Source organism: Panthera onca, chromosome A1, assembly GCF_046562875.1.
Source record: "Panthera onca isolate mPanOnc1 chromosome A1, mPanOnc1 haplotype 2, whole genome shotgun sequence".
In the NCBI taxonomy this organism is placed as follows: Eukaryota; Metazoa; Chordata; class Mammalia; order Carnivora; family Felidae; genus Panthera; species Panthera onca.
In genome coordinates this window covers 149,820,050-149,836,670 of record NC_138339.1, presented here as the reverse complement: position 1 = coordinate 149,836,670, position 16,621 = coordinate 149,820,050, and the positions used below count along the sequence as shown (strand labels likewise).

Here is a 16,621-nt window from a genome sequence, read left to right as displayed (position 1 = left end):
AGTTTGGACGTGGAGCATGCATGGTGCCCACTCAGAAAGTGCTGAATGACTTAACTCACTATATGTTAAGCAACATAGCTTTGAAATTGTATTAACTCTAATTTCACAAAACCCTCTGATGGCAACGATTGTACTTATTTTATACGAGTAAACACAGGACTACAAAGATATCAAATACATTTTTAATCCCCCCCCCCTTTTCTACACTTTTCAGCACCTTGCTTTTCTCACTTCAGAGTAAATCGTGAAGGATTCCCTTTTTACAGATAAAGAGTGTTCCACTGTGTGAATGTTTATGTGACGGTTTCACTACTCCTTTATTGATGGGCAGTTAGAAAAGTTCATCTAAACGCTACGACAGTGACCAGACGGCAGTTTCTAATGCGCGTGGAAATGCCAACTACAGTGGGGAGGTTGAAGAAGATGTCCGGTCGCCTTCTGGATCCCTGAGGAACTCTGAGTTCCCAACCAACAAAGTCCTCGGCCTAGAAGGGCCGGAAGTACTTGAGGGCGCTCACCGGGACCCGCCCCTCCGCTTCCGGCATCAGCTGTGGGGAGTCCCTGGCGTTGTCTTCCTTGTCCGGTTAGTAGGATGGCGCTGGGCCGACGCAGTCATAGCACCGAGAGCGGACGGCCGTTAAGAGCCTCAACCTCTCCCCGAAGTTTATCCCCAGTGGCGGGGGATGGAGGAGGCCGGTCATTCCGAGTTGTCCGCGTTCCCTGTTCCTTCGTATTACAGAGACGTGGGCCTCCATCGTTGTAGCCCTCCCGTCCTGTTCCCGTGTGCCTGCTAGAGCGTCTCCTCGCCGTTTCCTGTCGCCCAGGGGCCCGAGAGGAAAGAAGGGGGCGTAGCGCTACCGCGGGGGGAACTCGCGAGCTTAGGTGACTCGCAGACACCGGAAGTGTTGAGAGGGAGGCCGGAAGTGAGGGGGCGGAGCCAGGAAGTGAGGAGGGGCGGGGGTTTATGAGGAGGCCAAGGGAGCGTTGGGACAGATTTGCACTCAGGGCCACCTGAGGGACTTGGCTGTAGCGCTCAGCTCTGTCCCCTTCCCTCGCAGAGACACGGTTGTCGTCTAGGAGTAGGGAACTTTGTGGAGGGGGGGTTGTCGGGAGGACCTTTCTGTGTCTGCGATTGAGGCAAGGTGTGGAGAGGCGGGGTGGGGGTGGGGCCGGGTCGTCAGGGCGTCTGAGAGGGAAGACCCCCGCCCCCGCCCCCCCACCGCCCATCTACACTGGCTGACTGGACACTAAGATGGCTGCCGTTGCCATGACACCCAACCCTGTGCAGACCCTTCAGGAGGAGGCGGTGTGCGCCATCTGCCTCGATTACTTCACGGACCCCGTGTCCATCGGCTGCGGGCACAACTTCTGCCGAGTGTGTGTAACCCAGTTGTGGGGAGGGGAAGATGAGGAGGACAGGGACGAGTTAGACCGGGAAGAGGAAGAGGAGGACGGAGAGGAGGAGGAGGTGGAGGCTGTGGGGGCCGGTGGAGGGTGGGACACCCCCATGAGGGATGAAGACTATGAGGGCGACATGGAGGAGGAGGTCGAGGAGGAAGAGGAGGGTGTGTTCTGGACCAGTGGCATGGGCGGGTCCAACTGGGACAACATGGACTATGTGTGGGAGGAGGAGGACGAGGAGGAAGATTTGGACTACTACTTGGGGGACATGGAGGAGGACCTGAGAGGGGAGGATGAGGAGGACGAGGAGGAAGTGCTGGAGGAGGACGAGGAAGAGGAGTTAGACCCCGTCACCCCACTGCCCCCGCCTCCAGCCCCTCGGAGGTGCTTCACCTGCCCCCAGTGCCGAAAGAGCTTTCCCAGGCGGAGCTTCCGCCCCAACCTGCAGCTGGCCAACATGGTCCAGGTGATTCGACAGATGCACCCAACTCCTGGTCGAGGGAGCCGTGGGAACGAGCAGGGCATTTGTCCCAAACACCAGGAAGCCCTGAAGCTCTTCTGCGAGGTGGATGAAGAGGCCATATGTGTGGTGTGTCGAGAATCCAGGAGCCACAAACAGCACAGCGTGGTGCCATTGGAGGAGGTGGTGCAGGAGTACAAGGTGAGAGAAGTAGAAGATGGGAGTTTTGTGGGGGTGGAAAGAAGCTGGGAAAAGGAAATATGTCCCCTCCCACTCCCCAGAACTTCATGCACTGATTCTCCTTTTCTAAGCACTTAGTGGCATCAAGGTGGGTTGGAGTGAGAAGGATCCTGTACACTGGGCTGCATGTCTTGGGGAAAGCCACTGCTGTTTCACACTTCCATTGTTCCTAAGTGTAGGAGTACAGGTGACAGGTCCCTCAGGCTTTACCACCAGTCTCATTTTCCTCTGGGTAAGTTTTCAGTCTATCCTTGACTTGGACCCTGGAGATGGAAAGGACTTGAGGCCTCAACAAGAAAGGGCCCTAAGGAGCAGGAGTGTAGAAATGACTACTAGTGTCAGACCCAGATGCTTTGCACTTGCCTTTTAATGGGTTTCCTACCTACCCCATGATATGGCTTGGTTCTGTCCTTGAGGACTTTTGTTAAATCTGCATCAGTCGGATGTACTGACTAGAAGTTCTTACCTTACCTGAGAATGCAGATAAAAGGGAGAAGCTTTTAAGTCAGAAGAACAGGCTCTGCACTCACTCACCCAGCCATCTCTAAAAGCCTTGGAGCACTAATTTTTCCAGGGTTAAAAGTTAATATTTACTGAACACTTAACTTACTATGTACACCAGGCACTGTACTAAGCACTTTTCATGGACTGTCTCATTTAAAACTTCAAACAACCCTGTGAGTTTGATATGGTTTCTGTCCCTGTTTTACAGATTAGGAAATAGACTTAAGTAATATACACAGGTCCACATAGCTACTAGTAAGTGATGGACTTGGTTATGACCTGCCCCTGTGCCCCTGCATACTGTTAACAGTGTCACCACCATTTAGATGTCTGTCATTAGTTTGACTTTACTGACATGTGACTTCTTGGAGTCTGATTCTAGTTTGGTTAATACTTTGCACCCTACTTCTGACCTTTACTCTTTTGGGATACAGGTAAAGGAGATTGGTCTGTGAGACAGCCAGCACAAATAGCACTACTTAGTGAAGGCTGGGAAGGGTTTGAAACAGTGGGACCAGAAGGAAGAGAGGGTAGCTCCTGTGTGGTCTGTGCATTACCCCAGTTTTAGAGTAACGAGTCTAGAGCTTCTCAGCTATGAGTGGTACAGCTAAGACAAACTTAGATCGTCTCATGACAAGAAACTGTCTTCCACACAGCGATATTCCCAATTACTAGGGGAGTTTTCAAAAGTACAGTGGGCCCTACCACTAGAGATTCTGAGTCAGAGACAGGGAGAGTGTCTTTAAGAAAGCCCAGCCTAGCATTGGAATCACTGCATTGGTAATATCACCTGTTTAGGCTCTGTGTGGACATTCCACTTGTTCTCCACCCTCCTTCTACAGGGTTCTTCTGAAGGGCTTCTGAAACTGGATTTTTATTTGTGAATTTGTGTTAGCCATGTCTGTTGTATGCCAGCCTAGTAGGGCTCTGCAATTTGAGGAGGCCACATAGATGCAAATAATCTGCCATTAACTGATCAGCAAATGTAAATACATGGATTTTATTATTTGGAACTAATTTGAGTGATTCCTTTTTTAATTTACAGGCTATTTTATAGGTACGTAGTTTATTCTTTTCAAATCTGTACACTAATTAGCACTAGTTTGGAACAGTGTTGTTTTATAGAAATATTTTTTATTGAGTGGGTAATAATATGGATGATGTATAAATAAATCTCCTAAAAAAGTGAAAGTTCTTGAAAATTTCTCTTAAAATAGTACTCTGTTTGGACTTGTGCTCATGAATTTGTCAATGATTTATGAAAATTATTAAATGGGAAATTTAAGCATCATAAATTCTGAACAGGATTGGAGAAAAATAGAAGGTAATATCAAAAGACAAAATTTTTTGTAGTTTATGCTACTTTCATGTCAGGGGTTGATTGTAATATTATTAATGTAATTTTTTCTAGAACCACTCATCCTGTGCAACAACCACTGCCTTTTGTACTCTTCTCTGGGTCAGTAACCTCTTTAGTTCAAGGGTCATTATCAGGTTGTCATTGGCAGTTTAGACATAGGTAGAGAATACTAGATAACATTTATTGATCTTTACTATGTGCTACTGTGTGAAGCATACTGTCCATAACATGCATTCTGTTATTCCCAATTCCCATGTAAGATGAGGAAATTGGAAGTGTTGCTTGCCTCAGGTCACCTGGCTACATTTAGGTTTAGATTGGAGTCTGAGCTTGAGCTCTTCTGCTCTGTATTACCTCTCAAGGAAAAAGGCAGAAGTAGTAGGAGACATAAAAAAAAAGGAAAGAAAACAGGTTGGACCTATTTCTGGTCTCTAACAGCCCTTTAAAGAAAAAGATTCTGGGGGCACCTGGGCGGTTCAGTCGGTTAAGCCTCTGAGTCTTGATTTCAGCTCAGGTCATGATCTCACTGTTTCTGAGATAGAGCCCCACGTCTGGGGGCAGGGAGCCTGCTTGGGATTCTCTTTCTCCCTCTCTCTCTATTCCTCCCCTTGCTCTCACAAAATAAATAAATGAACATTAAAAAAAAAAAAAAAAAGAAAAAGATACCGTTATAAGAGATTGGAACATAGACCTCAAATGCATATTTGCCGTGAAGGTTAAAATTTTAGGAAAAGAGAGGTTTTGTTTTCCATTTATATTTATTTAATAATAATTAAAAAAAAATTTTTTTTAATGTTTATTTTTGAGAGAGAGAGAGTGTGAGCTAGGGGAGGAGGAGAGAGAGGGAGACACAGAATCTGAAGCGGGCTCCAGGCTCTGAGCTGTCAGCACAGCATCGAACTGATGAGCGGTGAGATCATGACCTGAGCTGAAGTGGACATTCAACCAACGGAGCCACCCAGGCGCCCCAGTAATAATTTTTTTTAAGTTTATTTATTTTGAGAGAGAGCTCGTGTGAGGGTGGGACAGAGGGAGGGGGAGAGAGAAAATCCCAAGCAGGCCCAGTGCTCTACTCAAGGCTTGAACCCACAAACTGAAATCATGACCTGAACCAAAACCGAGTCTGTCTCTTAACTGACGAAGCCACCCAGGCACCCCTTGTTTTCCATTTAGTAACTGAGTGAGAGAGAAAGCAGATGGACAAAGAGGCATAGAAATTAAAATAAGTAAAGTGGGGCCCCTGCCCCACAAGGAGCCATTGTGTCCTGGCAGAGACATATTTAAAAACCATTACAGTGTCTAGGAAGTATTGTAAAGGTTGTATTCATGTTCCTTGGGATGACAGAGGAAGTTGGGGGCAGGGAGGACCATGGTCAGGTAGCTGGTATTTAAAATTTCTTTTTTTTTTTAACGTTTATTTATTTTTGAGACAGAGAGCATGAACAGGGGTGGGTCAGAGAGAGGGAGACACAGAATCTGAAACAGGCTCCAGGCTCTGAGCTGTCAGCACAGAGCCCAACGCGGGGCTCGAACTCATGGACCACGAGATCATGACCTGAGCCGAAGTCGGCCGCTTAACCGACTGAGCCACCAGGCACCCCAGGTAGCTGGTATTTTAAAGGAAGAATGCCTTGGGCCAGGTGGAGAAAGGAAATCCCAGAAAGAGGGAAGAGCATGTATGAAGATAACGGAATTACATTCGGGAAAAGACAGTTTTATGTGGCTAAAACTAAGAGTCTATGTCAGAAGGGGTAAGTGTAGTAGAGGAGTCTAGAAATGTAGAGGCAATGAAGGAACCTCATATTTTGCAGGTGATTGAGAACCACTGAAAGATTTTTAGCACAGGCACAAAATCATCAGAGAAATATTTAGAGATGAAAGTTATGAGGAAGATTGCTTATGAGGGCTGGAACATTTCATATGGAAGGACCTTGTGTGGTGAGGGGCTCAAGCCAGGTTCACCCCAACTCTGGGTATGGAGCTCTATGGTCACCAGGATCCTACCTATAGAGAACACACTCAGCGGTGTGTTCTTCTATACATGAGTGCAGGCAGAGGGTTGGAGGCCTTTGTCATCATCTGAAGAGAAGAGAGGGGAGGAAGAGAGTATGATGCTCATCTGATACCTGTGATGGGGGTCAGGCTTTGAGCCCCAGTCCAATGCAGGGAGGATGGGGGAAGTGGGCACTGAAAGCAGGTGGCTCTCCTATCCCAGGCTTCTAACCTTCCTTTTCTCATTCCCTCAGGCCAAACTGCAGGGGCATGTGGAACCACTGAGGAAGCATCTAGAGGCTGTGCAGAAGATGAAGGCCAAGGAGGAGAGGCGTGTGACAGAACTGAAGGTGGGTGAATGTCCTTGATAGGGCTTACTGGCTCTGAGATCAGGGCAGGGAACATGGGTTGTCTACTCTCAGAAGTGGTGACAAGATTCCCTGAAGAGGGACCTGGGAGAGAGGTAGAGACATTCCCAGGGTTTTGAAGAGAGAGGGCCCTTAAAGGGTCAGGGGGCACATTTATTCTAGGTTCCAGAATGGAGTGGAAACAGATCTAGTATAGAGAGGTTGGGTCCGTGGCCCAAGCCTGAAGAACAGGCTTACCACCCCAGACACCTCACTTCAAGGCCTGTGCCCACCAGGCTGGATAGCACAGAGGGCAGAAGTGGGCAAGGCAAAATCTACATAACAGCCATCAGAGAAGCCCCAGGTCCCAGGACAGATGGTAGGTGGTAGGTAGAGCAACCCTGAGCATGAATGGGAAGGGGAGGGCATGGTGTTTAATGGAGGATAGAATGTTACAGAGACCTGGTCTTCTCTAGTCCAGTGTTTCTCAGCTGTTTTTCTTGATTGATCACCCCTCCCCAAGGAGTATTTTTAGATATTTTTTCCCTAATACCACCCTCCCCACCCCCAACTCTGTACGTGTGTTTGTAAGGTCAGCAGAAACTGGAATGGCCTGGCACTGAGCTTTGGAGACCAAGACAGGACAGCCTTCTTGTCTGACCTCTTTCCTCATCTTTTCCCTGGCCAGTGGGTGGGTCTTGCCACTTCCCAAGTCTTGTACTTATTTTTTTGCCACCTACACATTAGGGACTCTGCTGCTGGCAATTGCCGCACACTGAGTGTGTCTGGGAGCCAGGGGGTCCTCTTAGCCAAATGCTCAGATTGAGACTTCTGGGGTTCTGGGATGCAGAGAGAAGATGTCAGGGTCTGCGTATCACTGGGACAGATAGTGAAGCTGACTTTCCTTCACCGACTTAGCCAGTCAGAACTTCCTTCCTCACTCTGGCCTGTCCCTCTTTGTCCCAAGAATGTCTCTAGTTGATGATACCTGCATGGAAAGCATGCCCACTATCTGGGATTGCCCAGTCCAGGCAAATGGGGTGAGATTAGGCAGAAGTTTTCTCTGATTATATATAGACTACAATCTACACAATGATATCCATGATTTTGCTTTTTGGCTTTTAAAGTGTAAAATAACATTTGGCCGTTTACAGAAAAAGTTTGCTAGACTCCTGATCTAGAAGGATTCGGTGACTTTTCCAAAGTCATTAGTAGTATAGTCAAGACCCTAACTTGATATCTTGATTCCTGAATTTTTAATTTATTCATTGCAAAAAACTTTTACTAAGTACTGGTGCTGTTCTGAGGTCTGAGGATCCTGTGACAAACAACTTATGCAGTGGTGGAAAAGGATGTTAAAAGATACTTCAATGTAAACAACATTTCAAATTAATATTAATGCTGTGAGGATATATAATGAATGATATTTATGGGAGATACGATGGTATTTATGGGGGTAGTCCTGATTTAGATCTAGCGGGGAGAGAAGGCTTCTCTCAGGGAATATTTTTAAATTTAGATCTGAAGAATGAATCAAGTTAGATAGCCAGGGTGGAGATAAGTTGCAGGCAGAAGTTAGTGAGTTTCAGACCAGTGTGCTTTGGAGTGTGGGAGTGGTGCCTGGTAAGGCTGGGAGGTGGTGGAAGGGACAGGGGCCCCTTTCCATTTGGGATGCAGAGCTCCATTACCTTGGATTGAGGGGCAGCAGTTGCAAAATTGGAAGTTTATGTTTCTGTGTGTTGAGGTGGTATCCACCATCCCCTTTGCATCATCCCAGAGCCAGATGAAGTCAGAGCTGGCAGCTGTGGCCTCGGAGTTCGGGCGGCTGACACGGTTTCTGGCTGAAGAGCAGGCAGGGTTGGAGCGGCGCCTCCGAGAGATGCACGAAGCCCAGCTAGGGCGTGCAGGAGCAGCGGCCAGCCGCCTGGCGGAGCAGGCTGCCCAGCTGAGCCGCCTGCTGGCGGAGGCCCAGGAGCGGAGCCAGCAGGGGGGCCTGCGGCTGCTCCAGGTGAGCAGTGCCCCCTTCCCTGTCTCCCCCTGCCTTCCCCCCAGCACCCTGTATTTGCTCTGTTAGGCAGTGCTTACCAAACATCTGTTCAGAGCTGCCTCTCTTCTCATTGGGAGGACCCATGATAATTTAACCTAAGACCAAAAGGTTTTTTGAGGCTGGGGACAGGGTTAATGCCAAATGTGGTGTGTGTGTGATTATACCCAGTGAAAAGAAAGAAATTCAATTGTATAAAGAGGGTTTTAAAGTAGAGTCAAGGAAAGAATTTTTGACAGAGACATCCCGAGAAAGATGCCTAAGTCATGTTGTAAAAATTCTTTCACTGGGGTTGAAAATTCTATTATTGGTCTCACAGCAGGATGAGAGAAGTGTGCTAGGGCATAGGGATGATTGAGATGGATACACACTTACTGAGGGTCTTGAGGGTTGCTTTTTCTTACTCCCTGTTCAAGTTCAGTCCTTTCTCTGGCTGGAATCAGATTGAGAGAAAGGAGCTGTCTGTGTGCAGCTGACTCTCTCTTTGTCTCTTTTTCCCTCTCCCTCTTTTTGTTTCTGTTATTCCCAGGACATCAAGGAGACTTTCAATAGGTGTGTTGCCACCCTTTATCCTTTGTGACCCAGTGGCATCTGGTTCCCCATCCCTACCTCTCTTGGATATCCCGCTCCTTTCCTTCCTTCCCCAGGACCCGAGTTTCTGCCTCCTGGACCCTCCTCTCCTTCCCCTCAGCTTCTGCTCTTCCCTCTGGGAATATCATGGTCCCACCCCCTGCCCGGTCCCCTTCCTCTAGGTGTGAAGAGGTACAGCTGCAACCCCCAGAGGTCTGGTCCCCTGACCCGTGTCAGCCCCATAGCCATGACTTCTTGACAGATGCCATCGTGAGGAAAATGAGCCGGATGTTCTGTCAGGCTGCCCGAGGTAGGGAGGTCACCTGTACGACCTTCCTTTTCCTTTCCCTTCACAGACCTGAGATTGGGTTCTGAGGAGGAGGTTGGGCCTGGTGGGGGGAAGAATGGGGCTAAGGTGGAGCAGGATACAGGTAGGCCGCTTGGGGCTTCAAGCTAAGAGTAGTTTTTGACCTAGACCAGGTAGGTGTTGATGGTGGGAGTAGAGGGTGGATAGCAAGAGCCAGGGCCAGAGGGAAGACCTGTCCAGGGTCCTGGAAACAAGAGTCGGGGAAGAGGTGGAGCTCATAGGAACTAAAGTCTGGTCTCTAGGATGGGGAGGGGTGAGGACAGCTGGAAGGTAGGCGGGGAGGGCAGCAGGAAAGGCTGAATCTTGGAGTTGGCTACTGATGGGGAACAGTTGTTCCAGCCTTGGCGTATTTGTCCTCCCCCTCCCCAAGTGGACCTGACGCTGGACCCTGACACGGCTCACCCGGCCCTGATGCTCTCCCCTGACCGCCGGGGGGTCCGCCTGGCAGAGCGGCGGCAGGAGGTTGCTGACCATTCCAAGCGCTTCTCAGCCGACTGCTGCGTATTGGGGGCCCAAGGCTTCCGCTCTGGGCGGCACTACTGGGAGGTAGAGGTGGGAGGGCGGCGGGGTTGGGCGGTGGGCGCTGCCCGTGAATCGACCCATCATAAGGAGAAGGTGGGCTCTGGGGGATCCTCTTTGGGCAGTGGGGATGCCAGCTCCTCACGCCATCACCATCGCCGCCGCCGGCTCCACCTACCCCAACAGCCCCTGCTCCAGCGCGAAGTGTGGTGTGTGGGCACCAATGGCAAACGCTACCAGGCACAGAGCTCAACGGAGCAGACACTGCTGAGCCCAAGTGAGAAACCACGGCGCTTTGGCGTGTACCTGGACTATGAGGCTGGGCGCCTAGGCTTCTACAATGCGGAGACTCTAGCCCACGTGCATACCTTCTCAGCTGCTTTCCTGGGCGAGCGTGTCTTCCCTTTCTTTCGAGTGCTCTCCAAGGGTACTCGTATCAAGCTATGCCCTTGATTAGCCTGCCACCCGCAGGGGCCCCTCTGGTCAGCACTTGAGGGGCGGGTGGTGGTGGAGGGTGTCCCATAAGTTTGGGGGCTCAAAGGCTCCTTCCACTGTTTGTTGCTTCCCACTCCCCTTTGACCCCAGGCCCGCTTCTCCCTCTAGGAGCCTAAAGAACCTTCCTGGCCCGCAGCTCTGCCTTCTCTCACCTGCAATGTCTGTTCAACAGGTCTGCATGGGTCCCTGATGAGAACAGCTGCCTGGTTTTCCTTCCCTCTATCCACCCAGGGTTTTGAGTAGGAGTTGAGGGGAGATTTAACTCTATTACTTAACTTCCCTTTCCTTGCCCCTACTCTTCACCTTTCTTGTCAGTTCCCAGGCTGGGATATTTGGGCAAGACTCCTGTCTGTCCCGTATTCCATTTTCTGATGCAAATTTTAGCTAAGGGATTTGGAAGCTTTTTGGGGAGGCGGGTTAGGCAAAAGGGTAGAGCTGGGTAATAAATGTCTATTCTCTGGGGGAGGTAGGAGGGATTCTAGACTCCTTCCATCCCCAATTTCTACCTCCATAGACTGGCCAGAATTTAGCTTGAGATCTGGAATGGTCAACACAATTGAAACTACATACCATTGTATTACCCAATAAATTATTTTCTCCCCCACCCTTTTTCCAGCACTCACATTAGGAGTAAAGCTCACCCCGCCCAGCCCCTCCGGGTCTTTTCACTGCCAGGCTCCTTTCCTCTTTGTCCAATGAAGTTCCTTGTGTCAGTATCCAGCCTCATATATTAGTTCTCTCCATCTGGTGAGCCCTGACCAGGAGCCTGGGGACAGGGGTTTGGATCCCCAGGAGAGCCTTGGGTATAATCTATTTTTCTAGTAACCCCTTGCCTTCTGTCACTTGTCAGCTTTTGTCCTTTGCTTTGATGGCAGAGGTCAACTTCTGTTCCTGGGGGAAAGGGAAGACGGGATGTGTTGTGGAAATAAAGTTTATTTGCTTCTTTTGTGGAGTCCTTTCCTTTAGGTGAGCAAAAATAGAATGTAGGGCCAGGGTTTCTTCCACAGTAAGCCAGTCTCTCCAATAAATGTAATGACACAGAACTGAGGACTGATTGTACCTTCCCCATAACCTGCGTTTTACACCACTCATGTTATTTCCATAGATTGGGATATTCACTCTCACCCCATTTGAATATCCTACATAGTTTTATTGGTACCCTCTTCAGCATGCACTTTGAAAATTGTTTGCCACTTGTCTATCACTGCTTTGAGGTTTTAGGATTCTGGTTTTCCCAAGAATCTTTACATTTCTAAAGTCTTTCCATGTGATTGCGTCTAGCTGAAATCCCATAAAATTGAAGCTAAAGCCACAGTAGCCTTATCACCATTAGGAGTTGATGGCAAAGGAAACTGTACAAGCTACTTCAACATGCTACATATTTACTTAGCCACTACCTGAGAAAAAGCCAGCTGTGATTGTATTTATGAATACCTGCAGACTTCATAATTTTTAATCTCCAACAATGAAGGGAGTAAAAAGGACCTGATCTTAAGCAGAACCTCTTTTGGGGAGAGTTGCCTTATCATAGACGAAGGGTTCAAAAAAATCTCCATTTTAACAAAAAGACAACTTGACAGACTACACTAACTTGAGTTTCAAAATATTTCATATTACCTTGAGGAATGACAAAATGCCTACTCAATTATTTATGTTACAAATTGAACTGAGATTTTACTATTCCCAAAGAACATTTTCTCCAGGCTTAAGCGAGGCCCCAAGGATCTATACCTGAGACACAGTACATTGTGATGCAACCCAGCATTAGAAAGCAGTTTTGCTTATCAGAGAAAGACACTATAAGTCAGCAAACCAATGTTTTATTTCCAAAGTTCTGCCCTCTATTTCTAGCGGGTGCCAATGGTCACCTGCCACACTCGCACCAGGTTGTCCGTGTAGCCAGCAAACAGAGTCTGCAAGGGAGAAATGACAGTGATAGGTCATGTCAGAGCCATGGAACTCTGCATTCCCTTCTTTTAAGACCCCCAATCTTCTAACCACCAGGTTGTAGGTGGTATGTATTCCTAGAGGAAGCAACAGCTGGTAGTAAGGACTCATACTCTTGTAAAATGATTAAGTTATCCAAAGTGTTAACTGAAGGTAGGTAATCATTGCTTGTTAGATCAATTTTCCTTCCAGTGCAGGAACATGTACTCTGTTCACTGGTAGAGCTAATTTGGTTCTCTCAAATCAACCTGGCTAGTTTTGTGGTTTCATTTTATGTCAAAGACATTCCAAGAGCAAAGAGGGGGAGAGAAAAGGTAAAAGCTGAGTCACTTAAGCAGAGACCCACTTACCTGGCCATCAGCAGACCAGGCCAGAGAAGTACACTGGGGTGGCTCTGCCTTGCTGCTGGTACTGATAACTTCCTGCTTCAGTTCATCTACAATGATCTTGCCTTCCAAGTCCTGGGAAAGGGGCAAAATCAAGGTAAGGAGGGTTTCTACTACAAGCATCCAAGGAATAGAGGCCAAGGATGTTGTGAAACAGCCTAAAATGCATAGGACTGTCTCCCCTCCCCCCACCAAATTATCTAGACCAAAAGGTTGATTATGCTGAGACTGAATAAATTGCTGTAATTTGTGACACCCTTTAGTAGGTAAGTATCGTGCACCACTGCAAATCCCAATCCTAGCAAGTTGTAACTTGCTCTTCCTGGGTCTCCACTGATAGCCTGATGATCAGCAGTTGTTCAGGAAGCTCGAATCCCAGCAGTGACATATCAGGAAATCGCAACATTGCCATGGCTCACAAGAGTAAAGCCAGGAGCTCGGCCCTCAACTGTAGCCCACACTCACCCAGATCTTGATGCTGGGGCCTGTGGCAGCACAGAGCCAGTATCGGTTAGGACTGAAGCACAGGGCATTGATGATGTCCCCACCATCTAGTGTATAAAGGTGCTTGCCTTCGTTAAGGTCCCACAGCATAGCCTGGCCATCCTGAGAAGAGGAAAGGGGAGTCAGGGTAATATGAAACCTATTCCAGGTGTTAATCTCAACTGTCAAGATTCTGTCTTAATTCTTATTCTCCCTCCCACAACTTCCCCAAAGCTAATGATTCAAATACCAGGATATCTCTGAATGCCCCTCCGTTAATGCATGACACCCCATCAACCCTACCAAGGCCCTGACAATTTCTAAAATCACTACAATCAGTTCTGAAAACAGAATTCTAATAGTATCAACAGCTTTAAGAAACCAGCTTTACTGAAAACAATCTTTTAAACAGTATGGTGTATATAATTTTTAGAAAACAATTTTCACAAACATTTACTCTTGGATTGCTACCTTATTATCAAGTATTTTTTTAAAAAAAACACTGTCCCCCATTGAGTAGAATACTCCCAGCTCCTGAACATACCTTCCCTCCAGAAGCACAGAGGGATCCATCTGGAGAGACTGTCACAGTGTTCAGGTAGCCTGTGTGGCCGATGTGATTGGTCTTCAGCTTGCAGTTTGCCAGGTTCCATACCTAGATATGGGAGGGTTGGGGGTAATAGGTGAAAAACCTGGCTCCGAATCCACTGGGGTCAGGAAGGCTCAAGACAAAAAAGGCATGGCACCTTCTTTAAAAGCATTTCTGGATATGGTGGCCATTTTTCATTCTACCAGTAACAAAAAAGGTTAAAGAATTTGTCTTGGTCACCTAAGGACAATCAAGATTAAATAAAGAATGCTTCGTTGCTCTACAAGGGATATTGGGTTCAATTAACTATTCCACACCAAGTATCAAAAACTAATAGTTAGAAAACAGCAATAGGAAACGTCAACTGAGGAATAAAGCTTTCAAAGTTAGAACTTATGACCATCTACGAGGCAATGGGAACATTCTGGCTGGTAAAAGCCCTACATCCTGACTTCAAGCTCACCTTGACCAGCTTGTCCCAGCCACAGGAGACAATGATGGGATTGCTGCTATTGGGTGAAAAGCGGACACAAGACACCCACTCCGAATGGCTCTCATCCTAGAGGACAGAAAAGAAATAAGGAGAAACTATCCTGTCCCATGAAACTACACCCCTCACCCCTTCCCTCAGTTACATGGGAGGTACACTGATGGCTTTGCACTCACATCCCTGGAACCCAAACCTTTAATATCAACAGAACCCCTTTGGAGCCCAAGCCAGGCTTGAAATCACCACATAATGCCAAGGTTAAGAAGGATGGGAGAGAATCTTCATGTGCTTTCTGCATGTGCCTTCACTGTTACCTGGACAGTATATTTGCATACACCCAGAGTATTCCACAGCTTGATGGTTTTATCTCGGGAGCCAGAGACAATCTGGCGGTTGTCGGAGGAGAAAGCCACACTCAGCACATCCTTGGTATGTCCTACAAATCTGCGTGTGGTGGTACCCCTAAGGAGGAGGACTTGGTCAGTCTCTAGACTCTGCAAACATTCTTCCACATCAGACTGTTTCCCTGGCCTTCCCTGGTCTTACTGGAGCTGCCATTACTCACATGACCCTGGACATGGGTCTGATCACAACATGGGTTGAGCATATGCCAGAGAATCCCTTCAGAATTGCAGGACATGTCCTCACTCCCACATGGGGATTGGCTGACAATGTCATCTGTCATCACTAGGATCCTCCATTATGCCTGACCATCCAAAGACTGAGCTCCCAAGATAAAACATGTTCAAACCCTTGCCTACTCTCAACCACAGTATGTGGCAAAACTGCTCAACCAGCCCACTCTGAAGCAACTCTGCAAAAGTAATTAAAAGCAGCAAGGATGGAAGCCAAGCAACCCAACTATCTTCTCTATGTATGCCCTGCTTTACAGTTCCCACAATGAACCTCACTGTCCTTTGGAAACCACCTCCCAACAGCATCTACCTCATTTCTGCCCAGCTTTTCCCCAGTGCCCCAGAGTTAAATGAGCAGCTACTTGCGTTGTGAGATCCCAAAGACGAAGGGTTCCATCCCAGGAGCCTGAGAGGGCAAACTGGCCATCTGAGGAGATGACCACGTCACTAACGAAGTGGGAATGACCCCGAAGAGCACGCTGTGGGATGCCATAATTGGTCTCATCCCTGGTCAGCTTCCACATGATGATAGTCTTATCTAAGGGGAGGTAACACAAAATCCAGTGAGGAATCCCACAGCCCACTCACTGACCTACTGGATAATCCAGGATCCCTCAAGGTCATTGGTGGATTTACAAGAAATTAAGGACACTCAAGGGGGGAGGGGACCCCCAAGCCGAGAGCGCTGTCATTAGTCAAAGCTAAGTGATTCATTATTCCAAAAAAAAGTCAAGTAGAACTAAGCAACGCCACTAGAATTAAACTTAGGTGTGGAGGCCTTTAGCAGATTATGGATGCCTTTTTGTGACATTCATAACAGTCCAATGTCTGAATTTTATTCTGAGGTCTAATACATAAACACTGCTGCTTGGGTGTGGGAAGACTGAACGTGGGCTTCCTACAACTACCACTGAGGGTGCCAGAAGTACTGGATTTAGTTGATTTACACACTACAAGGCTGGAAGCTTTCACTGAAACGTGTTGGGACTCGACACGCTTTCCGATTAAGCGTCAGACATGATCCTAACCTCAGACTGTTTTTAATAGCGTGGGGGCAAACAATAGCGTGTTCATTCAAACAAGAGAATGACAAGAAAAAAAAGGCAGAAAAGACAAGACACGGGCTTGCAAGGAGATTGGCGTCACGACTCCCTTTGGGAGTCCATCCAGGAAAAACTAGGCACAGGGCCGGGCGGCAGCTCAGAAACAGCCTCTGGGTCTCAGCATGGGCACTCAGATGGCATGTTGGGGTCATCACCGCCCCGCCCGACCCGTATAGGCTCTTGCACACTTAGCCACATCTGCGAGGAGGCGGGCAAGAAATAAAACCCCAATCCTGCAATCCTAGCAGCCACGAGCTGATCTATGTCTCGGCCTTTGCAAAGTGGAAAATGCCTCACGGGCTCATCCAGGCTGAGACTTAGGCCCGGGTCCGCATGCCCCACCTCGCAGGCGGACGGAGTTTTCCGGACCGCCAACTCGCGATCCACTGGAAACAACAAGGGACACGCGCAACCCACTTATCTTTCAACCCCTTGCCCCGCACCTCAGCCCGTACCTCGAGAAGCGGACAGTATCATGTCCGGGAACTGGGGGGTGGTGGCGATCTGAGTCACCCAGCCGTTGTGGCCCTTGAGGGTGCCACGAAGTGTCATCTGCTCAGTCATGGCGGCGGGGAGTGCGGGTGTCGCCGGGGCGACAAGGATGGAGTTGGATAGCTCAGAGACTAGCACCACAGGCACTCGCACCGCGGCTCTGCAGAGGAAAAGAGAGAGAAGGCACCCCACCGGAA

General features: G+C 48.4%; 2 protein-coding genes and 2 non-coding genes across 8 annotated transcripts; 1 reads left to right on the top strand and 3 right to left on the bottom strand.

Moving 5' to 3' along the window:
• The first annotated feature begins 319 nt into the window (after positions 1-319).
• On the top strand, positions 320-11,245 carry TRIM41 (tripartite motif containing 41). 5 transcript variants are annotated; one of them, XM_060636463.2, is made up of 7 exons: positions 320-2,062; positions 4,017-4,064; positions 6,212-6,307; positions 8,082-8,312; positions 8,878-8,900; positions 9,101-9,228; positions 9,656-11,245. In XM_060636463.2, exons 1-7 carry the CDS (start codon positions 1,253-1,255, stop codon positions 10,255-10,257), a joined length of 1,938 nt encoding a protein of 645 aa, XP_060492446.1. In that variant the 5' UTR covers positions 320-1,252; the 3' UTR covers positions 10,258-11,245. The 5 variants fall into 5 exon arrangements, with proteins under 5 accessions (XP_060492446.1, XP_060492444.1, XP_060492448.1 ...); XM_060636461.2 differs by having other exon boundaries at positions 8,049-8,312; XM_060636465.2 differs by lacking the exon at positions 4,017-4,064.
• An 858-nt stretch (positions 11,246-12,103) lies between these two features.
• On the bottom strand, positions 12,104-16,620 carry RACK1 (receptor for activated C kinase 1). Its single transcript, XM_060636482.1, has 8 exons — positions 16,388-16,620; positions 15,196-15,367; positions 14,509-14,656; positions 14,168-14,263; positions 13,660-13,770; positions 13,098-13,238; positions 12,597-12,707; positions 12,104-12,212 (listed from the first exon to the last, which is right to left on the bottom strand). Exons 1-8 carry the CDS (start codon positions 16,494-16,496, stop codon positions 12,147-12,149), a joined length of 954 nt encoding a protein of 317 aa, XP_060492465.1. The 5' UTR covers positions 16,497-16,620; the 3' UTR covers positions 12,104-12,146.
• LOC132682590 (small nucleolar RNA SNORD96 family) lies at positions 14,811-14,889 on the bottom strand. The gene has a single exon (XR_009611762.1). It is a non-coding gene; the product is annotated as a small nucleolar RNA SNORD96 family (small nucleolar RNA).
• On the bottom strand, positions 16,026-16,093 carry LOC132682602 (small nucleolar RNA SNORD95). The gene has a single exon (XR_009611774.1). It is a non-coding gene; the product is annotated as a small nucleolar RNA SNORD95 (small nucleolar RNA).
• Position 16,621: the final 1 nt, after the last annotated feature.

Excerpts from the sequence above, each read along its gene's own strand:
- RACK1 (XM_060636482.1), bottom strand. The coding sequence starts at position 16,496 with ATGACTGAGCAGATGACACTTCGTGGCACCCTCAAGGGCCACAACGGC. Across the intron at positions 15,368-16,387 it reads GATACTGTCCGCTTCTCGAG|ATAAGACTATCATCATGTGG; the intron begins GTACGGGCTGAG and ends ACCTCCCCTTAG. Across the intron at positions 13,239-13,659 it reads TCTGTGCTTCTGGAGGGAAG|GATGGCCAGGCTATGCTGTG; the intron begins GTATGTTCAGGA and ends TCCTCTTCTCAG.
- TRIM41 (XM_060636461.2), top strand. The coding sequence starts at position 1,253 with ATGGCTGCCGTTGCCATGACACCCAACCCTGTGCAGACCCTTCAGGAG. Across the intron at positions 6,308-8,048 it reads GGCGTGTGACAGAACTGAAG|GTGGTATCCACCATCCCCTT; the intron begins GTGGGTGAATGT and ends CTGTGTGTTGAG. Across the intron at positions 8,901-9,100 it reads ATCAAGGAGACTTTCAATAG|GTGTGAAGAGGTACAGCTGC; the intron begins GTGTGTTGCCAC and ends CCCTTCCTCTAG.